The following is a 24,710-nucleotide window of genomic DNA, read 5'->3' as shown; positions in this document are numbered from 1 at the left end:
TGTTTTGTTAAATGTTAAGTCAAAACATTTTTAATAATATAACTTATAACTTTCAAATTGTTATCATTAAATTACTAATTATTTGATAGGCTAAAATTATGTTTATTTCATTAGTTTTAAACTAAAATATTTTATTTGCCTAAAAAAAATGTATTGGATGAAGATTAAAAAAAAAAAACCCTCATATTTAATTATGTTTATTTATTTATTTTACACTATTATAAGGAAAAAAGCTTCAATATAAGTAAGACATAATATGTAGGATAATAAATAATAAATTGGTCTTTGGCACATTGAAATAATCTTACATAAATATTATAATATATCTAAATCTACTCAAGACAGCATAATTATTATTTAAGTCTTTTGCATAGGTACATTCTTAGATATATAAAATAATTCTAAGACACTTAAAGGCTATGGGACAAATTTTAAAGTATTTATTAAAAACTGAATTTATATTGGTTGGAATTATAATAAAAATATATTTTATTTAAATTAATTTTCGATGAGCCGATTAGAAGTGTAATTATTTTATTTGTTTGTTTGTTTTTGAATAATTTACTAAAAAAATTCTTAAATGTTAAACTAATGTAATTAAATATGTATGCACATAGTATTGTTCAATATAGAAAATATTAAAAATGTGCATTCATCTCAAAATTTGAACTTGCTTACTACATTGCAAAAATAATTTGTTTGCGTAAACAAATTTTGATGATAACATATTATTATGACTATCTTTTTAAACTCATGAACACATAAAATTGACTTAAATATTAAAAAAATTGTATAACTATCTTAAATTAACGACTAAATGGTAAAACGTGTAATCCCAAGATGGATACTATTCGCTCAACGCAATTCTTCTATATTCGTTTTCTTCCAGCATCCACTCGGAAGTGCCAACCGTATCGCTTCGATATTTTTGACGTCGTTAGTTAATGATTTTATATCTTCTTTTAGTTTGTTGATTAACTGAGCCTACATATAAAGTGAAAACAATCCAATTATTATAATGAAACATAATTCATTGATACACTCCGGTGGGTTATGAGACTCACTTGAGAAATCTTAGCACTATTGATAGCCGCTATTTTTTTGTCCAACTCAGCGTTCAACAGTTCTTGTTCAGCCATTTCCAATCTAGTGTTAAGTAAACTCAACTTGTTAGTATCTATATTAACAAAATAATTTAAATAAATATCAAACGACAACAGTTAATAAAAAACAAAATAAAGATTAAATAAAATTTCTAACAATTATTTAACAGTTGAGTTAACAAAATATTAAAAAACAAAAAACAGCTATCTATTTGACATATAATACTATAATTCATAAATATTCATAGATAAATGATCATGTAAACAATTATTTATCCTAATAAATAAGAACTAATATTTTCAAATAAAAAAAAAGCATTATTGAATGAAAAAAACTTAGTACTTTAGGAATTTTTTTCTGCTATATATGGTCTTATAAGAGAAAAATTATTAAAAAAATTAACTTACCACTATCGGCCAAATCTAACAATTCTTTTGATATCTGTTCGACATCCTGTAATGCTTTGTCTACCATTTTTTTAGATTCAGATGCTGATGTTTTTGCTTGGCCAATTTTCGTTTTTGCCTATAATTAATGTAATAATGTACACAAAATTGTATTGTAACGAACATAATATATTAAGTATAATATTATTATTTATCGATGAAAACTATTCGATTTTTAACAATATTTTATGAACGCTTACGTCGTCAATACTTTTTTGATCTTGTTCGAATTGAGTTTCTGCATCTTTCAAGCGTTCTGCAGTATTTTCTACTCGTTTTATTTGGCCAACACTTTCGTCGTATAACTTGTGTACCTCGGATGCCAATTCTTCGGCAGCTTTTTTTGTTTTATTCGAATCCTATTATAATACAAAAAACAATTAAATATTGAATATGAAAATCGTTTTAACATGTTAGTACCTCTAATGCTTGATCAGCGTATGTTGTTTGTGCATTTTTAGCAGTGTCTCTAGCAGCTAAGGCACCCGATTCGGCCCCAGATAATGCTTCTTGGGCACGAATAGTATTATCATTGGCCTCTTCTATCAACTGTTTGATTTCTGGAACCTGTTCTAAGGCCTCTGTTGCATTTTTCTTACTATCTTGCACCTGTTTGTCAAATGCTATAACGAAAAATTAAACTAAATTAATGATATACCGTTTCAACAATATGACTGGAATTTGTATACTCACCTTGCAATGTGCTTAGTGTTTGTTGAGCTTCTTCTAAAATTCTAACACCTAATTTAACCGCTTCATCTGCTTTTTCATAAGAAGCATTTGCTTGTGCCAAATAGTTTTCCCTGGTTCTTTGCTGCTTCTCGCCTTGAGCTAATGTAATCTCAGATTGTTGTAACTCTTCGGCTACTTCCTTTATAAGATTCATTATGTTTACGTCAGTTCCTTGCATTTTTAAATCATTCTTGATACTTTCAACCTAAAAAATATATTGTTTTAAAAAAAAATACTCAAATATTAAGCTTACATTATTATTTTTAATTATTTTTTTAGTAGGTAATTACATATTTATCGTACCTCTGCGTTTAAATTAGAAATATTTTGCTTCATAACAGTGATGTTGACATCTGGTAAATTTATTGCGTAAATATCTCGATATATTGATAATGAATCATTGTTAACCATAGTCACCAATTCTTGTGCTTCATTTGCTTGGGTAATGATAGTATTCAATTTATCCTTTACATAATTAACTTCCGTATCCAAGGATTTTAGTTCATCACTAAAAGTATTGATAATTAAATTAATATTTTTTCATTGACTATAGTATATCATTATGTACAAAATGTATAAAATGTACCTATACGTCTACTATTTTTGTTGTAAATACATAATTAAAAAATCGTCGAGTTCTTTAACTGGGACGAATATCACTTATAATTTTTAAACAAAGACGGAGAGGAAGACGCGCACAAGCTGATCGACACTTAAAAGCTGAAGAACTTGTACAAAATTATTTAAAATAACCTTTTTATACCTGATGTTTTTCTGTTGATTTATAGCGTCTCTGGTTATGTTAAATGCTTCAGATGATATTTTCACAGCTTGCGCTGCAGTAACTTTCATTTTTTCAATTTCTTGTTCTTTTCTAAAGATAGATAAAATACGGATAAAAAAAATATATACCAATGTAAAAGGAAAGTTTGCTAAATTTAATATATAATATAAGAGTACTACTTACAGCATTAAAAATGTTCTCGCTTCCCTAGCAATCTCAGACATTTGATCGCTCTGTTGTCCGAGTTCATTACTTTTCGATATTGCCTTAAGAAGCGACGTGGCTCCTTCGGTTTCAATATATTCTAATGCTCTTTTCAATGTGTTTGCAGACTTATCATTCATTTTTTCAATATTCATGATGTTATTTTCAGCCTGTAGAGATTTTTCTTCAGCTAAAGTAGTCCAGTTGCTAGTTTGGGCCATTAGATCTTGAATTTCCATAATTTGGCTTTGAAGAGAAATCAATTTGTCACTCGTTGGTATGTTGCCTATAAGACACAAATAACACGTGTATATAATTACATAACAACCAACACTTTAAGTTAAGTATTCCAGGTGCAATAACAAAAATAATCTTCAAATTATAAATAAAAAAGCTATTTTTATGCTGTGATAAACTTAATGGTAAATGAATTGCACAAGTTTTAAATTTCTTACTGGATTGTGACTAGAAAATTCTTTAGTTATATAATTTTTATTGATGACAAAAGTTAGATTATTTTTAATGATTTTATTTTTTCAATTCCTAAGGATTGTATACCAATATATAATAATATTATAAGCAATGGTAAGTAACACATTATATTATACACAGTAAAATAAAATATTAGCTGAAAAAAATAGGTAAATAGAGTTATGAGAGGATTAAAACAATAAAAATATTTAAAAAAATTAACCATCCCCTAAAAATCATTCACCATTAAATATGGTACAAACATTAAACGTAAATTAAAAAGGTACAAATATTTTTGTACATACCACCAGTAGCGAGTTTGGCGTTTTGTTCCAATTCGTCCACATGCGACTGTACTTCTTTCAGTTTTTGTTCGAAATCTTCATCAATTATCACAGTAGGATTATTATTAATATTTTTTAACACGTCTTCGAGTTTTTTTAAGTTTTCGCGGTGTGAAGAAACGGCATCTTGAACCAAATTATAACAGGCTGGACAGTCCACACAACCTCTTTGCCGATCGTATTTGTTTTCTTTACACTGATCACAACGTCTTCCTTCCACATTTTCCAAGCACTAAATAGTTATAGAAAAATGTATTAAATTATTAATGTGTGAAATCACAAATGAAATATTTCAATATACATGTTCTACCATTTTCACCATGCTTTAATAATTTATATTTTAAAACGGTATAGACAATACTCCTATTATAATCAGTAAAGTAAAATATTAGAATAAAATATTTTATACATTTGTATTTAAATATATTTTAAAGCATTAAAATACTATCAATGATATATTAATAGGTATTTGAATACATAACAAATACTTTTTTTGAAAAAACTTATTTTTACAAAGTTTTATTTTAAATTAATAACAGTACTAAAATCTTAAGTTTTTACATAATATGCCACTACTAAATAATTGATACTAATATTAAACTAACAACTGTAATAAGCGTATTCATTTTATAATCAATAAAATATTTATATAAACAATAGATACATAATTTTAATTGATATTAAACAATGCATTGTCAATAAAATGTGTTCTAGATAACTTTTTAAAATTTAAATACATTATTAAGTTGTTAATAAATAAAAAGATAAAATAAAAAATAAGTTTCCATAAAATACTAAATATTAATAATTGTTTTCATTAAAATTTTGTAAATAATTTAAATTCAGTTGTCATACCCTTAATCAAAATTTTAATAATATTTAAAACTAGGAATTTAATGATAAAAAGGCATACCTAAATTAATAATATAATTTACTAATAAATAATAAAAAAAAATATTATTTAAAATTTGTCTCAAACACGTCTTTAAAATTATTTGAAAATTTCTAAATATATATATATTTTTTTTTTAAATAGTATTTTAATTAGGTACTGTACCGCCTGTACCTACTAAATTACTTTTTGAAAGTTTATTTTACCATCAATTTTATAAGTCATTTTATAGTACTATATAACATTTATATGAGTGCAAATATGGTTTTAAACTCACGGGACACTGTCCATTTGCATCGCACTGCAAAGATACCGAACCGATGGAATCACAAGCGCATGATTTACACCCTTCGACTGAAAATCCATAGTGGAAAGGTTCGCACGCGTCACATTTCTTGCCGGTTACGCCCGGCCGACATATACATTGACCGGTGTTTGAATCACAAGTATTGTTGACGGAACCCACTGCATCGCATTCGCACGATTGACAGCCCTATAAAATAAAATGATTTATAGCCATAATCATATTGTTAAAAGATATATGGACTATGCGTTATCCGTATCCTGCTGCTATAGGCTATCAAGAGCCAACATTGTTAGAAAAAGTCAGTCGATCCCTGTAAACATCACAGCACCAATAATGTGTATGCTGTCCTTAAGGAGGTTGTAAATTATCAGTTATTTCAACCGAAATAGAGGTTTTAATTGTTTGTCGATCGTACAAAATAATTTTATACACCAATAGACTTACTAATTACGATTATTCTTTTGAAAATTGATTTTGATTTGTCATTATGTCTTTTTGATATTTATTGGACTAAGTATATACTCGTATAATTTTAAATTTTGATAATTCGGAAACAAAATAAAAAATCTTTAAGTATGGCCTAATCGATCTCAAGTAGATATTTTAACAAATCCGAATCTATTATTAAAAATCTTATCGCTTTATTAGATCCATTAGTAGAATTGACAAAAAGTACATACAGATAAGTATATGTTTTTTACTGTACACGCCGGTAGTCAGTTTTATGTGAGTGCATCGTAAGTAATCTAATGTTTATTTTACACGCTAATGATCACTTGAATCTATTCGCATATACGTACATAAAAAATTGCCTATACTGAACTCCTTAAAACAGTCTGTATACTGTATAGAACACTAAACTTTTTTCTCTCTCTCGCTATTAACGGGTATAGATGGACCAAGTTGTACCTCATATTTTTCTAACAGTATTGACCCTAAGATATTTTTTTTTTGCTATTTCCGAATTTTTTTATAAGTTTATCGTGACGATTTTACATTCACACAAATATTTGTGTTTAAAAATTTCCTATGCGTTTTACATACGACTCGTCGCCGCAACTTACGTCTCCGCTGGCTATGTTGAAGTGACCAGGTTCACATTGGTCACAGTTTACTCCAATCACGTGTGGTTTACACTGACATTGTCCAGTCAACTGATCACACGCCAAAGGTCCAAATCCTGTCTCAGTAGTGCCGAGATGATAACAGTCACAAGGTTTGCAATCGCCTTTTTCGGGAGCAAGAGCGTCCCCAAAGTATCCTGAAAACCAAGGCATCAACAAATTAAATTAAGATATGATATAATAATTTATTGGCCAAGAAAATAGTTAAATAATAAAGATATACTTTATTTATATTACAACAATGTAACAGCCAGTGTGCCAAATAGCCAAATAATTAAAAGATTAAGTTAAATCGAAATATTTTATCTTAAAAAGAATAACTATTTGACTTATATAGTGGTACATAATATTCGCATTTTAATTATAAATGTTCTATCTTGTATGTTTTAGGTGTGAAGATTTAAACATAATATAATATACATTTTTTTTAAATATTCTGTTTTAAGCTTGCGTTTTCTTATTTTAATGGTTTGTGTTTAATATTTTACTAAAAAAAAAAATATTTCATCCTTTTTCAATTTAAATTGAATATTATGGGTTTTTAGATCATTGTTTGTTAGTTTTTAGATCATAATAGTATACAGTTTTTCAACAATATTTTATTTTATTAAATATATTATATTTATAGCCCTGATTACAATATATCAATCCGTGCAAGTTTCACATAAAGTATAATATTATACGAAATACATACCCGGTAAACATTGGTCGCACTGAGCTCCGCCTGTATTGTAGATGCACTTTAGACATTCTCCGGTTGTTCGATTACAATTACCGATTCCGTTTGGATCCACATTTGAATTGCAGTCGCACGATTTGCAAATACTGATCGGTCCGTTCTTTCCGGTCGGGTCGCCGAAATAACCATCACTGCAAATGTCACATCTGGGGCCTGTGGAAATTAGTTATAGTTAAAATCCTAAAAGAGACATGTTCGTATTCGTAAATCACTTGCTTACCTCCGTATCCTTTGGGACATTCCAAGCAAATGACTGTATCTTCTCCTATCAAAACGCAACTACCCTGATTGGGGCACGGACACAGTTTACAGTCGAGTGCGGTGCCCTGCAAAGCGTTACCGTAGTATCCTTTCGCGCACCTGTCACAATTCTCCCCCGCTGTATTATGCTGACAAATGCACCGACCTGTGAATAAAACGTATAAATCATTTCACATGTCATATTATTTTTATGATATGATATTGATACAGATATTTATTTTAAAGATTATTTAAAACACTTAATTAAATACCGAAAAAAAGTATTTACTCAGTATTTTATAGCATTTTGATTTAATGTTTATAAACATAAATATTATTTATTATTTTTTTTTTTTTTATATAATTTCTAAAAAATTACTATAAATGTAAATCACTCATTTATTTTCAACTATAATATCAAGGTATTTTAATCTTCAGTTAAATATAAGTTACAAAAAGCGAATATATTATACTCATTATACCCAAAAATATTCTAATAATTATTTTTAAAAATAAGCTGTCAAATATTATGTGTAAAATTATAACTTTTATGTTTTATTCATTAATAGTTGAATGTAATAATGTTTTACATCATATTATTGACCCGCTCATTAAAATCATACTATAAACGAAGATGTACAAATAAAACATAATTCAACTTATTTTTTATAATAAAAATCTTTTTAACTCAAATTCATACATCTATTTATCCTTTTAAAAAATATAAAATAAATTGATTAAAAAAAAAAGTATTTTAAATACTTTTACTCGAGTACCTTATAATACTGTTGTAGGTACCTTTATAATATTATAAGTCATGTTTTAAAGGTACAAATAAAAATCGTTGGTACCTGTATCCGCATCGCAAATGGAGGCATGACCATGACAATTACACGGGACACACGGTGAGAAAGGACCACCACTTGTAGGTTCGTGTCGAGAACCAGGTGCGCACGATTCGCAGAATTGTCCGATGTATCCTTCGGGACAAGTGCACATCTCGACCCAGTTGGCCGGCAATCCTGGAGCGCCGCGCCGGGCCGTCTGAAGTGAAACGTCGTCCAAGAATCCGACACCTAATAGAAACCGATAAATAACATTATTAATATATTATACACGATTATACGATTATCGTGTGCTGTATATGTGTGTTTTGCTCATCAAGTATGTACATACCTCTGTCAGAATATGTTCCACGTATTTTGATGGCTGTCAGATTTGATAAGACGCCGAAGAAATCGCGCGGAGACAACCTGGGTTGCCAGCCATAGTCCGGGTTCTCGTGAAGGCGGAATTTGTACATTTTGGGCTATACGTAGGAGAAAATCAAAGCAATACCGTTAGTCGTTACTATAATAATTATTATGGATCAGAGTTGTTGATGGTAATTTAAAATATTAGAATTTAGCGATTACGGTTAAAACAATCTTTTCGTACAAATCAATTGTGCTTTGTTATTTTCAAGGTTGATAGAGTAATAATAGTGCGCTGAATAATAACCTTGAATAATTTAAAATTTAAATATCTAGTAATAATATCAATATAACTTTAGTTACTTTATTTATGTGGAATTAAATTCTAAATATAATAAAAATAAACGAAAACTTTATTTCGTCTATGGGCGATACCCATTATTAAACATCATATTTGTTTTGTTTATAAATTTATAATAATATTAAATTCATAAAAATATCGATGCTTTTATTGATTACTGGAAAAAAACTAGCTGTTAGTATTATTTTAAATGCAAGGCAATTATTTTTTTCGTAAGCTAAAAATATTTTAACTGTTACTCAGTAATTAATTGAGATCAATATAATATTATCTTTAAATATTAGATTATTTTAATAACATATAGATGGCTTACGAGTGTGTTTAATGCATGGATTAATATTCAATATTGATGAAATTTCTGCAGGATTAAATAGAAACATATTTTTAATGCTCAAAGGTTAAACTAAAAGGTAAGCACTATAATGGATTTATACTGATCATAAAATATAAGCATCACAATCGGTAAACTAATTCTAAAATACACATTTTGTTTTAGGCGCAAATGCCTTAATACAACGATTCCAAAGTGTGCACTGTGACACTCAGATGTTTTGCAGTGTCTTTAGTCTTTACAGGGACGCAGTGCTGTCGTAAAATGTTATGACTATGGTTTGCAAATAAATTTGAAAATCCGATGACGGTGGCAACGGAAATGATACAATATACCAATCTACGATAAAAAGATTTAAGATTTCTAGTGAAACTCGTTTTCGTGTTAATATGATCGCCATAAACAATTGTTTTTGGTTTTATTTTTTTTTTCTATTTCTTATGATTAGCCAAGCTGTGACTTGTGAAGAGCTCCCTAAGAAAATATTAGTTCAAGAAGGATGGCACAAGCTGAACAATTTTGGAAACTGCTGCCCTAAAATATAACTACGGACAAGACATTTACCGTATCAGAGGGCAATGTGTTTCCTTGTCCAAATATTGCTTGAGTGATCCGAAGACCGGCACCGCCTTCTAAAATGATGTCGTTGATAGTTGGGTCGGGACTGTTTTCACCGATGCTCAGTTTGAAAGTCAAGTCATGATTGTAACTGGAACGCTGGTCTCCGAGGAACTTGTCTACAGTATTTTCGCGATATTATAACTCCACGCGTATAGTAGTAGGTTATAGATAAGTAGATGGATTTTTATTAGCTCTCAAAAACTTACCCGGTGCCAATAAGTAAACGGCATCTTTTGATGGTGAAGAAATCTCCAACGATTGTTTGAAAGGACTGTGAACCGGTAACACCGTTCTACCGTAAATGTCGGACCCATTCCAACGCTCGTTGCCCCGAACAAATGTGCTCTCGATGGACACTTAAAACACATAAATATAAATTTGCAGATGATGTAGTAAACACGGACGCATGCGTGAATATCAAAATGCGATTTGATTGCACTTAGAGTGTTGTAATGATGATAAAAAAAATTAATAAATAAAACAATAATTTAGATACCTCTCGAATAACCCGAAGCGGACTGGCACACCGAAGAATGCCCATAGCAGAAACAAGGCGTACAACCGAATAAATTGTCCTCGTCCAAGTTGAAAAAACCCGGTTTACATCTATGCAATAAAGTAACAATATTTATCGATTAAATATATATATAAGCATATCTTCTAGACGTGTAATTTTGTTTTATCGTTTTCCCCATAAATCGATAAATCAAAAAAGTGATATATTTTTTTTTTTTAGATAAATATAAACCGAACATGTGTCATGACAATAATATTATTTTATTAAATACAATTAAAACGTAGATTATGAATTCACTTTTTCGGTTTCAAAACCAAATGTCTAATACTTAAAAGGTGATAATAACGTTTTGACATTATTTTACACAAAAACGTATTTACAGCTAATTTATAGTCCGTTATCACTCAGTACTCAAAGTTATGTAAATAGTTATCTAATGTTTAAAATGATTATTCAGATTTTTGACTGACGTATTGATTAGACAAGATTATTAAGAACGACAATTATTATTCCATCATTCAGTTTAATCAGAATACATCCTTATTCTACAAAAATTCAACTGACATTCCAAATTTCAGTAGTAAATGAAGCCACGAAGCAGAAAACTTTTTCAAAGCTATTAAAAATATTCTACTATAGTATTTGAGAGTAGTAAAAAGCACACAATAAGTAATTGAATTTAAAATAATAACAATAACGTATAATATTAATAGTGGTTTTTTTCTGTGTTATTGTCGGAAAAAACGTATTAACTCACTTGTTGCATTGAATTCCTTCGACGTTCTCTTTGCATATGCAATTTCCGTTTTCAGCTTCACACCTTGGCTCGTTATCCAAACTACCAGCCACGGTACATCCACACGGTTTACATCCTGTCGGCCCAAAATCGAAATGGTTTTCTGCGCACCGATCGCATTTGTCGCCTGCCACGCCCGCACGACATTGGCACTTGCCTTCGGCGTTACACTGCAAACTCCACGACCCTGTGGTAAAGAATGACTGGTAAAATATATTCGGGGAAACCGTAAAACATTTCAGAACGTTGGAGAAAACCGTAAGACATCAGTTCGTTGTCACACTCTACACTCACCGACTTCATTACATTCGCATGGTGAACAATGCGTGTCACCCTTCCTCTGGTAATAGTTCTCCTTGCACCGCTCGCAGTTCGCTCCGTCCCGATTTCCTGCACAGTCTAGACAATGTCCTCCATGTCCGGTCCGATCGTACAACTCTTTGTCGAAGAAGCACCGGTGAGAAAACTCGTTGCAATTGCATTCTAAAAATAGAATTTGAAAAACAAAATAAAACCGGTAAATTATTATTATCACACTTTTATTGGAATTTTGTAAAACTTTGAGCTGTGTATATTGTAAAGGGGAGGGGATTTTCAAGAATGTGTCAAAGGCTAATGCTTGCACATTTTTTTGAGCACGAATAATTGCATGATAAAGACTTCGTAAAAAAATACCCTAAGATAATAATATGTTAATGCATGATGTTACTAAGTATCAACACAGGTTTTTGAAATCCAATCTTTGGTTGAATTTACGACTTAACATCAAACCCTAAACGAAAAACATTTATCAAGTAGATTTTAAAAAGTCTGTATTAATTAAGGTTAAAAATACTAATTAATAGAAGGTATTTGATAAAAAAAAATTTAATTATTAAAAAACTTTACGTTACACGCGCTTTATAAATATTATAACGTAAGTTGTAAAAATTAAACACTTAAAAGAAAAAATGTCAAATTTTCATTTCATCATAGATTTTATTATATCAACACGTCATTATTATTATGCATACTTCATACCTTTTGGCACACCATACAAACGTCTGGCCTTAAAAAACATTTTAAGTTAATACATATTTTTATGAAGTATAATAAATACTAATATATGAATAAAAATAATATCGACAGTCTGAGATACTTCGAGAAACTGTTGGACCAATACCACGAAACAATGTTTGTGAAATACTGATGTAGAATATAAAATATTATATCTCTAGATGATAATTATAGGAAGAAAAAACAATAATTTACCATAGCTATTATGTTGAATGAGTAACTATCAGAATGAAGAAAAATTAAACGAAATCGGTCGGCGTTTTAAATTTTACAAAAAGGATGATGACTACCGTAATGCGCCAGTCGTAAATTTAAACCAGTTCTGGGTGGTAATGTCAACCAGATTCGCAAACTATTTAACTTCTTGTAGGGATATATTATTGGTATTTTATATATAATACCGAACTACAAATATTCAGCTTGATGTATGGAATATAAACTGCTTGTGTGGGAACAAAAACAAAAATTTAATTTTTTTTTTTTTTAATCGATTTGGTGTAAGAAACGATTAAGTGGATGAGAAAAATAATTTAAGTCTCAAAGTTAGTATATTTGAATTATTCTAATCAAAATAGTATATGTTATAAGATTTTCCAATTATGCATAATATTATTATTATAATTATATTAATAAATGTGTATTTATTATTTTTGTGAAAGTGTACCTATAATTATATTACAACGATAACTATATAATATCTAAACTTATAATTGGTATCTCATCGATTCCGCCAGACCTTCTTTTAGAAAAAAAAGGTACCTATATCAATTCCACCATCACAGGTAGTTAAACAAACTATTAATTCCACCAACTAGATATATTAGGTTTAAAATACATGAACATTTCCCAAACAAAAATTTAAAATCGTAATTATGCAATATAATAATGAAAGTAAATTGAATTTTTTTTTTTTATTTTTAAAAATGCTTTTTATGCAATTTTTAAGTTTTCAAGTGAAATTTGAATACATTTTTATTTAATAATGAAATCAACTGATTGTTTTAAAATCTTTTTACTTATAATTCTATGGCTACTTATTTCGTCTCCAAATATGTCATTTATTACATAAAATTCTTGTTAAAATTTTCTATTAAAGATACTATACGATACCAGTAATAATTAAATAGTTTGCATGCATTATTATAATTGTGATTTTTGTCTATATTACATTTTTAATTTATAGGTATTACTTTAAAAAAATAAATAAATGAATGAATTCCTAATAATAAGCCCAATGTTTTTAAAATACCAACGTGATCGCGATTGGTCGCTTGCCAATTAGTGACTTTTATCGAGCTAATAGGTGCGAAAAAAAAGGTTTTCTGTTTACTAATGATCCGTGTGTGACGCATATATATTCAACATTTTATATTATTAACTTTCACACGGTCGACCGTCGTAAAACGCACCACAACAAATACACAGGATCTTCTTTTACATTTTACACTGCTATTATATTATTATTATTATTAATTTTACTTGTAACTACTATGAATGTACATGATGACACTTGTAGGAGAAAAAAATCGTTTTTTGAGTAACCAAATCATGAAACGTTCCCTATAGTATAATATAACAATTATTATATAACATCTATGTACAGTATGATACGCTCAATATAGTAATATATATAATACACATACAGAGTGATTCACAAAATGTGTTTAACCCAATTATTCCTTTTAATAATTTATTTGTTCGAATTCTAAATTTTGGAATTTATATGCATACATTTGAAGACCATATTTTCAAACACTTAATTATTTACACCGTTTAAAAAATGCCTTTTGCTCTTCTTCAAATTTGTTTTTCAACATTGACGTATATAAATTGAAATTTGAACGTTTAATTTCTATAGATTATTAAATTGATTGTACTAAAGATAATAGGTTATATTTATATGAATATCATAGTTATTAACATTTATATAACAAAATTACATTTTATAATAGTAATTAAAAATCGTCATAGTCTAGTTCTAACTAGACTCAATACCAGGCATAATATTTTATGTTTAATATGAATCGAATTTATAATTAAGAACTATTATCCTTAGTAGAAAAAGTTCAGAAACTCAGAAACTTCGTGTTCGTATTTCAATTCATAAATGTATTGACATTATCAAAAAATTGATTTCTTCTGCCATAATTTAAAAATGTTGATTAACGGCGGTTCTTGCAAGAAAAACAATTTTTTATTGCCAAAGTACTCTTCGTGAATGATGTAAAATAATCGTGGTGCCCGAAAATACGATCTTCGAGTAAATATATGCACTTTAAACAGTTCGAAAAATTAGAATTTGAACAACTGCAATAATGTAGGAGAAAAAAGGATAAAAAAAAAAAAAAATGAAGACCATCTTTGGCAATAATCGTTCTGTATGACGTAATTTATGGTATACCTTTGTATGTAGATCGTTGGACTGTATAATAAACTATTAGATAGATACGTATTATGATGGCAATACGGCAGAATGGCGCGAGAACGTGCGTATATACGACAATTCGATTGGGTCTTTTAGATACACAAAGAACGCTAGTCCGGACTGCAATCTCTCCCGAATAGGTAAATCTCGAGCGCTGCGTAAACAATCACACCTCTGAAATCTCTTTTCATATTACACAGCGGTAGGTAAGTAGGTGCATATACACCACTGTAGCGACAGAGGATGGGCATACGATATAGGTACGTCGTATTATATTATTATTATTATTACAGGGAGAGACGCGCGTCGCAGTGCATTGTCGTATAATATATTACACTTATATTATGTGGGTGAACAGATTCGAACTGAGTAACAGATTATTCTATATATCTATTATCATCATCATTCGGTTTTAAAAGATTCCACACACCCGTGGCACGTGTTATTGTGCCTTTGTTATTTTGATAAAATTATGTACCTTAAGTGTGTTGTAATACTATGTCGTTGTGAACAATATGATTAGTAATACTGACAATCAATTTTACTAGTTTTTTAGTACTACAACATCCGTACTCTAATGATTACCTACAAGTAGAGAATATGTTTTTACCAAAAATTACATTCTTCAAAACGCTTAAAATGTAAATACATTAATAAAATAAAATATACTCGTATATCAATATTGATTGTGCTTAATTAAAGACAGACGTTTACACGTGTTTACGTCTTATAATTTGTAGACCTTTTATATTATATTGCATTAGTTAAATTTAAATAATTTATGATACACACACTGACACACATTTATATACATTTATGTGTGTGTTTACTCCAATATCAAAAAGGCAAAAGATGGATAAGTTAATAATTAATTAAATTTTAATTCATTGAAATATTAGTTGTACAGCTTTTCATCATGTATGCGCTTCTGAACAAAACATACTAAGATATCTAAAAAAAATTGGACTACTTAAATTTTTACACTTCTATTAAATTACTAAAATGATACTACTGCAAAGGACAACATGTTCTAATTATTTGAGTTCAACAACAGGTGCCTCCAGTGACGTAATAATAATTAAAATCAAAAACAAATGCAATTAATTTGTCAGTAAATAATTTATAATGAGCTTAGATTCTGTTTACGATTTCACATTATATGTCCTGTGGAGGTTTTCAAACAATTGTGTGCAATGACTTGTGCACTGTACATAGGTATACATCGAAACGAAACGTCCAAGACAAACTGATACTGCACAGCTGACAACCCGAACACGAGCCGAGTATTTAATTTAAACAATTTTTTTCAGGTCCGCTAGGTGCGCGCTAACGGCCTAGTGTGTATACTACGCATGCATGTGTATGTGTGTGCGTATGTGTAGAAAGTCGATAATGATTTATTGCGGCACGAAGTGCAACGGCAACAATGTGCACAGACTCGCTAAACCCTGCCGATATAGTGTCCGCCGCCGACAAATACCTCATTAGAGGTCCTTGTGTCCAGCGTGCTCTTAAAAAAAAAAATAATAATAATAATAAAAAAAAACCAGCAGCTCCCGTTCTACCGAGATAGGTTTGTCGAACCACTGCACGACGTATAGGTACACACCGTAATTATACGCACACTGTATTATATATATATATATATATATATATATATATATATATATATTATATACAGTACACGACGATAATAATGATAATAATATATTAATAATATCATAAGATACACAGCACGCGATATAATACGCACACCGTTACGTCATTATCGTCTGTACGTTAAAACATTTTCGTTATTAATCGATCGCACAGTAAATCTGTCGTCGTAAAGTTTGTGGCGAAAAGCCCAATACAGTCATATCGGTAGTTAGGTACCTATATTAGGCAACAATATAATATTATCACTTATTGCTATCGTCGGGGACATTCGAATTCCCAGCGGGTGCGCGTAGAAAATCGTCACACGCGTAAAAAAAAAGTAAAAAAAATAAATATACGATATCGACACACGAAAACCCGTTCGGGCCATATACACGCCGCGTAATACGTACCTATTACATTACATTATTATTATTATTATCATTATCTTACAGTATATTAAAGTCAAACCGTAAAAACCGTTTTACATCGTCGTTAAATATTATTATATCCGAGTGAAAAATTCAGCGATTCCAATGGAAATCATATAACATGTATATGATTTTTTTAATAGAACGAAAAAAACGCGCTCGCGTAGTATATACACACGACTACGACGTATGGGCAGTACTTGGGGCATTCCAGCATTCAAACGTCTTTTCCAAATATGGCGCCGCCCGGTGCAACGGCATATTTTTCTTATATACTTACTATAACAATAATATAAAAATATAATCGGTAACTGTGTGCACGCAAGCAAGTACATCAAACACATCAATAATAGATATTATAATTTTCACCAAACGGCAAACATAATAATACTACGCCGTGATGACGACGAGTTCTATCAGTCCGGCACCCTGAAATCAACGTTTTTAATTTAAACATTTTCGGAAAACTAGTGCTAAACAATAGTGCCAATTTGTAGCAAACATACAAAATTGTAGCCCAATAAATCGAATTTCTGAAATACATTTTTCTATGATTGTGGCGTCTCTACACCCCGAATGATGAAAAAATTATTCTTAGGGGTAAAACACTATTAGATTACAATATTTGATCTTTTAGTTACAAATTTATAGGCATACCTATCTACTAACCATAATTGAGTCATATTCTAAAACAATATTTTGATTGACAGTAAGTTATCACCTCTGCAGTTACTCCTCTTGTGGGCTGTGAGGTACAGCTACATGTTTTTCTCCAAATATAGTCGAAAAATTACTAGTATTGGGCAATGTTATTATACTTAAAACCGTGACTTATATTTATAAATTATTCTTAAAAATACAATAATAATTGACCATGGATTGTGTTATTTAAAGTCTTACACATACCTATGCCAATAAGGTCTGCGCATTTTCGCGTGTCTACAGTAATATGGCGTACGGTATGTGTGTTAATATTATTATTATTATTACTAATTCGGTCTTATTAATTGCATTAAAAATGTACACAACATTAGTGGAGCTTATTATTATTATTTTATTTTTTGATAGACACACTTTTTAGTACATCATGTAGCCCCTAAAACTGCACGTGTGAGGCTTCTGTCTTTTTATTGAAATAATAATATCAGAAATTGTTATTTATTAAATCGAAATAATATAGGTAGCTAATTATTGATTATACTGTCATACTGCCACAAATGACAAATCGATCTTTATTCTCTGCACGCTTTTTAATTTCATATAATACTACCACTCATAACAATAAATTTCGTAATAATATATATTGCCAGCAACTATGAAACCATAATAGGTAAGCCGTCCCCGGGACAAAACCTAAAAATGATTATGGCTGAAATGCATTGAGAATTTCTCCCGTTTGCATTTGTGGACATACAACGTCATCAAGTACGCGTGAGTTGCACGCAGTAGTGCAATTAATAACATATGCGGAATGTTTCTAGAAAATTTATGGCAGTGTAAAAAACAAAACGATCGGTTAGTATAAAGTTTTACAGTGCGTTATTGTGATAAAATCACAAAAACATCTCGTTTTGATATTGCAATATTATCATATAATACATTACACATTATGATAATAATATTTATAACACGAACCATTAGATTGATGATGTATATAGAATTTTATTTGCGAGAAAACGTTACGCCTTATCTATATAGTATATTATATACAATATTATATTCATGACAAACATTACGCGTATAAGCGCAAAATCGATTGCCATCTATTCATTGAAGGATTGAATATTAAAGTTATAGTCGAATCGATGAAAACGTTACGAAAACTCGTTGATATTCTACGTTCAAACTTGCCCTTAAATTTAAAACCTTAATCTAAAGAATTATTACTAATTCGATGCATGTGATGTATTGTACATTCTAATACGAGAAACAAGCGAAACCGTTAACTCTAATAATGACGTCTGCACCGAAAATTTAATTTAAGATTCTACTCGAAGTATTGGTAGATGACTTTTTATGACCAGCGTGCGGAAAAGTGTAAGTCCTTGATACGCATCATTTGAAAAAGTTACTGTTCAAACCTTAAAATATGAACTATTAGGTATACTTGTATGTTGGTTTTTTGTAATTAAATTAAAAAAACAATTTTTCGAGTGCATTTCAAACCAGCTCTATGTAATGATGTTACCTACTTGTGAATAGTCAAAATACGTCTGATAAATAGCACTCCTTCGTGTATAAGTTTTTGGTATCAGTTATATTTATACCATGTATAAAATACATAGCTTGTTACCTTAGGGTTGAAATAAGATACCTATACGTAGAATATTATCCATTACAGGGGTAGCCAAATTGCGGCTCTCTTCATATCAGATGCGGCTTGCATCTTGTTTATAAAATCAAAATTTACTTATTATTATTATGAATTTTAATTTTTTTGGTATACATTTATAAAATAATATTTTAAATAATAAAATATATAAAATATATTAATTAACATTCGGTCCTTGGTATCATTATATTTATCCATATATCTCGCAAACATATTCATTGTTTACCATCTCTGACATATTAAATATATATATATATATATATATATATATAATAATAATTAAATAAAACGATAAGGACCGCGTAAGCTGTCTGTCTGAAAAATTGTGTATGTACGTTTAAATTTATGTACCTACACGTGCGTTCAAAAAAATTATTTTATTTTATGTAACGTTTATACGAGTCGAACAAGTCGACTGTTATTCAAATATTCACACATAATATAATATGGGTGGCCACTGGTGAGCGGCAACGTCGTCGTTACCTCCATTACGTTTTTATGTACAATAAAACACAAGTGATATATATAATATTATTATCATCATCATTGTACAACTGGCGGTTAGGTTAGGTATAACGGCGCATTGTTTTATGTTATGTTTGTCAAGACCACCGCGTTTCTCTCTCGCTCACCATACGTCAGATGCGATGATCGGATTTTCCTCGGGTTTAATTAACACCACCGGATTCGAAAGAAGAAGAAAAAAACGGTAATTACTGTACAATATTAACATTTTGGGTGGTCCAAAACGATGGCGGCGGTGGCGTTCAATTCGTAAAACGAGACCGGACGAAGCAGACGTCTTGGACGTTTTTAAAACGTAGTTTCTTATAAAAAAGTATGCAGATTTGACGGACGATAAAAGATTACATAAAACAACTACTGTGTATGAGAACTGACTAGAAAACATAACGTCACTTAAGATCCATCGTGATTATACTCAAAAATTTAAAATTTGCGTTTTATATATCAATGGATTTGTGTTTTCGAGATACGTCATTCTGTGTTATTTGTTTTTAGATTACAAAGATCAACGACATGTTAACTGTGAAAAATCAATACACCATCATTGCTCATTTAAAATGCAAATGTTATACTATCAAGGTGACAAGGCCAATCTTACGAATCTTTACCAAAAATATGTTGTGATGTTGTAATAAAAATCAAGACGATGTAACGACAAATCTCAAATATCATACCATCATAGTCTATCTATAAATTATAATATTTTGACATCAAGGCCATTTTTGCGAATCTTGAATAAAAATATAAAAAAATCATTTTTGACAAAATAACTTTTTAAAAAATTGAAGTATACGTTTTAGAGCTATTAATTATTTAGAGGGATAGTAAAAACTAACTTTTGAAGCTCCTAAAAAACGAAACAGTGTTTTGTTCTTTCTGAAAAGTTGAGAAAACAGAAATTGATCTTGTTGGTTCTCACGACGTTAACGTATATACCTATGATGAAACAGTGAGACAGTACGACATAGATCATGACAGTATATTTTATACACAGTAATGGCATTCAGTCTTAAAATTTTAAACATTCCGTTAAATTTACATAATTCTGATATAATTCATCAGAGAAATGAGTATATGTATAGGAAAAAAAATGTAAAAACAAAAAACGCAGCTGTGGTTGCAGATCGTGAGAAACACACTTCTAATGGATAACGTGAGGCGACGACGTTTCATACAATATTATATATATATATATATATATATATAATATAAATACTGGAAAGTGGAAAGGAAAAAAAGGCACATAGAACGTGCACAACAACGACAACGACGACAGCGTGGCACCTATCTTGTCCGCGTACTAGTTTAAAGTGAGCTATAATATTATCTATGAGGGAGTCGGTGGCGTTAACGGTATAAAAAAAAAACATAAATAAATAACGATAAAAGACAAAAAACAATGGATTAGTATTATACAATAATATGTATCAAATGTCCCGTATCTTCCTATAGTCTCTTTATGATACTGTGACTTGTCAATTTATTATTTAAATAGGTTTTTTTCGACAGTATAATCTATAGCGATTTTAATTTAATGACATAAATGTTTTATGGATTACTTTCGAAAAACCTACATTTAATAATATATAGAATTATTTATATGATGTAGTTTTATTTATGTTATTAATACACTGCATTGTCTATCGTTAAGAATAATATTCAAATACATTATTCTTTTGATAAATAAATTTAAAAACAATATGTTTATATAATAATATATTACAGGTAATATAAAACCAGATAATTTAATAACCAATAAGTAGGTAATAATAAAAATAATGAAAATAATAATATTCAATATATTAATATAATATGATATTAGTATCTTAATAATAATTTTATTTGTAAATATCACCGTATAATTACCAATAAATAATAGAAATTAATACCAATATTTTTATATGTAACGGCAGAAACTTTTCTTATTATTGCAGTCCAATGATCAAAAAGATGTAATAGTAATTTGTTTTATTAAAAGTATTACATTTTCATACGTGGTGTTATAATTATGGATCACTGGTTGTGTTAATTGTTTTCACTAATTTAGATTAAGTGATTAGCCTTGGAGATAATTAGGATAATACATTACTTTTGGTATAAATTGATGTTTAGGTATAAGAACAAAAGACACACAATGATTAACATGAACCTTTTTTCCGATAAAAGAAAATAATATGTATTAACATTTAAGAGTCACTACTTCTTGTGCATTGCTACTATTAAAAATATAAGATGACTTTCATACGCACATTGTCAACGTTTTTTGTGATACCTTTTATTGAATATCGTTGTTTGATTATCGTTACCTAATGCTGGCTCACGAAATATAATATCTAATACTTCTATGTTTAAACATTTAACAATTTTCTTGTGTCTCTAAATTATTTTCTATGTGTTTTTCTAGGTTTATAGTAAAATATTGATTTGTACAGTGATTGACCAAGATAGAATTTTTACTTAATAACCAAATTATTGCAAATGTTGGAAACACCGACTAAGTTTCTTATTTCAAAGTCTATTGGAACGATTTAGGTTCAAACTACAGATATAAAACATATTGATTTGTCTGGTTAATCTGTGGAAAATATAATAATAGATCATAGTAATAATTTTCGGCAGCAAACCAATAATTATGTCTCGAATCTCGATTACTGAATTGTGTCCTTAGGTTTTTTCAGATTGTAGAGATTATGTGGTTTGGTTTTTGTTCAGGTTGCTCGAGTTTCGTCAAACTTATATGAATAATAAGTAAAAATAACTACATAAATAATTTTAACAATATTACACATTAGGCAAAAATTTAAATGATATAAACTTTATAAATTAAGCATAATTATTCATAAACACACAAACAACTTGAATACAACTTAAAATAGTTGGGACAAAACTCGTGTATCAGAAATTTCATCGGGACACAACTCGTTAATTGCATAATTTTCAATCTATATGAAAAAATTTTAAAACCATATCCAATGAAATTCCTAGTGTATCATATTTTGATTTTATTACATAGGAAAGTGTGACAAAAGTAATTTTTCTCCAAGAAATAAACTGGCAAGTAACAATATTATTATAAGTATAGTAATAATGTGAAATCATTCTGGGATAAATTTATGATGCCGCCCTTAAATTTCAGACAATTGCCGCCTGTATACCTTGGTGATTTACGAGTGAGTACACCCATACCTGGCTCGCAATACAATAATCGAATGCGTGAAGAGTAAAATATCGTTGTACGATCATTGCGTTGCCGCGGCAAAAACGTTGATGCTGTGGAGTAAATATTACATTATATTATTATGTATAGGATTAACGCCGCCTCGCACGACGTCACAAGAACCTCAACCATATTACACATACGATATTATAATATTATTAAACACATAACGGCGAAATGCCGATGTGTATAAACTCATATATTATAAGTAAACATAAATAACAAGTGTATGATATATAATAATATACAGGTTGATTCACTGAACATATTCACTCCCGTTTTACCCCCCCCCCCTAATAATAAATGTATTTAATTCTGATAGGTAACTGAAATTTTAAAATAGATACCTCCTACCAGTCCTACTTACATATACTTTAGGGTCATATTTTCAAGTATTGAATAAGAACTACCAATATACAATAATATAATAATTATTTAAAGAATGTCTTTTGGTGATATCAATTTTTTTTTCAAATAAAAATCCTACTCTTCTCTACAATAATATGTTAGTCAGTTAACTTTTTTTATTAATATTAATGTATACAAATCAAAATTCAAACTAATAGTTTTTGAGTCAAACATTATGTATTATGAGAATAATAGATTCGTGATCATGGTTTATTAAAAATTTTATTGATTAATAATAATCTATTAACATTTTATATAGTCTGTTTAAATTTTCGGAGCATAATAAATACCTACTTCATCCAATATTTAACATTACATAATACATTTAATAATATTTTTGTAAGCTAATCGAAGAATTATTATCCTATTTGGATTAAGACACATCGAAATGTTTGGAAAAAGTTATCTGTTTTGCAGTAACAAAACTATTGGTTCTCGTTTGAAAAGAAAATAGTTTCATTGCCACACTGCAGAATACTTCTAAAACGATATGAAAAATCTAAACAATTGAAAAACGGTTCTCAAACACCAGTAGGTATACTTGATGATTTCGAAAATCAGTATTGAAATAACATTAATTATCAAAGAAATTAATAGTGGTGAATATTCTTAGTGAAACACGCTGTATACGCATATGAATAAGAATAAGAAACCTTCGCAGAAACGGACCTCCGCCGCGCAACGTGATCGTTGATGCATAAGAACTGGACCATCACGATAAACGTCACGCCGCCGCGACTCATAACGTATTATCATAATAATATGTATCGAAACGAACTGTTCTACATATTATTATTTTAACACTGCCACAAAACTGTACATCGATCACAGTTTCCACTTTCAGTATTTTCCTAGGTTCAGTTTCATTGTCACAAATAATGCTCAAGAAAAAAATATTAGTCAACAAACATTGAAAGTATTTCTAGGGATAAAAAATCTATTTCGTGTTATTTTATAACAATATGTTGTTTTTATCATACATAATACATCTACCAATTGAATATTTTTATATTTATCTGAAATTTCTAATTTAATAATATCCAAGACAATAATAATATACTATAATAGAATATAAGATAAATAGATACATTTGTCGACGGACGGACGGACGGGGGGGGGGGCGTTTTTAAATTCCATCAGATGTATAAAAGTAGAAAAATATATCAATAACAATTTAAATGCACAATACCTAATTAAAAATTTACAATTTTCTTCCAGCAGAATTTTCCTGTGCTCTATTCAAAAAATTCCACCATAATTATAACTTATTTTAGGTACTTATAAGTGAATATACTTGCTTGCGACGTTATTGAATTCTAATAGGTTTAACTTTATAAAATTATATTAAAAGCCCTATTTTATAAATAAAACATCCCTTCCACCATTTATATATGTTACACGCCTACGTCGAAATAAAATTAAAATACTTGTATTCATACACTTTGCAGGGTTCGAATTTGTTTTAAAAACAC

At 29.3% G+C, this 24,710-nt stretch overlaps 1 protein-coding gene across 2 annotated transcripts in view; it reads right to left on the bottom strand.

Moving 5' to 3' along the window:
- Positions 1–664: 664 nt before the first annotated feature.
- The window catches only part of LOC112592093 (laminin subunit gamma-1), a 55,220-nt gene continuing 31,174 nt past the window's right edge, over positions 665–24,710 (bottom strand). For both annotated transcript variants that reach the window (XM_025336074.1, XM_025336075.1), the window contains 21 exons: positions 11,501–11,689; positions 11,168–11,393; positions 10,390–10,499; positions 10,100–10,249; positions 9,837–10,009; positions 8,564–8,696; positions 8,239–8,463; positions 7,368–7,553; positions 7,103–7,300; positions 6,349–6,545; positions 5,255–5,470; positions 4,047–4,317; positions 3,250–3,556; positions 3,046–3,156; positions 2,586–2,790; positions 2,244–2,487; positions 1,971–2,173; positions 1,751–1,909; positions 1,512–1,629; positions 1,065–1,177; positions 665–984 (listed from right to left, as the gene is read on the bottom strand). In XM_025336074.1, the coding sequence (XP_025191859.1) occupies positions 856–984; positions 1,065–1,177; positions 1,512–1,629; positions 1,751–1,909; positions 1,971–2,173; positions 2,244–2,487; positions 2,586–2,790; positions 3,046–3,156; positions 3,250–3,556; positions 4,047–4,317; positions 5,255–5,470; positions 6,349–6,545; positions 7,103–7,300; positions 7,368–7,553; positions 8,239–8,463; positions 8,564–8,696; positions 9,837–10,009; positions 10,100–10,249; positions 10,390–10,499; positions 11,168–11,393; positions 11,501–11,689 (3,863 nt within the window). In that variant the 3' untranslated portion in view covers positions 665–855. The remainder of the gene's footprint in view (positions 985–1,064; positions 1,178–1,511; positions 1,630–1,750; positions 1,910–1,970; positions 2,174–2,243; positions 2,488–2,585; positions 2,791–3,045; positions 3,157–3,249; positions 3,557–4,046; positions 4,318–5,254; positions 5,471–6,348; positions 6,546–7,102; positions 7,301–7,367; positions 7,554–8,238; positions 8,464–8,563; positions 8,697–9,836; positions 10,010–10,099; positions 10,250–10,389; positions 10,500–11,167; positions 11,394–11,500; positions 11,690–24,710) is intronic.

The sequence above is a fragment of the Melanaphis sacchari genome, unplaced genomic scaffold, assembly GCF_002803265.2.
Source record: "Melanaphis sacchari strain LSU unplaced genomic scaffold, SCAv2.0 Contig156_pilon_pilon, whole genome shotgun sequence".
Lineage (NCBI taxonomy): Eukaryota > Metazoa > Arthropoda > Insecta > Hemiptera > Aphididae > Melanaphis > Melanaphis sacchari.
The sequence above is the reverse complement of the archived record's forward strand: the minus strand, read 5'-3'. Positions and strand labels throughout refer to the sequence as shown.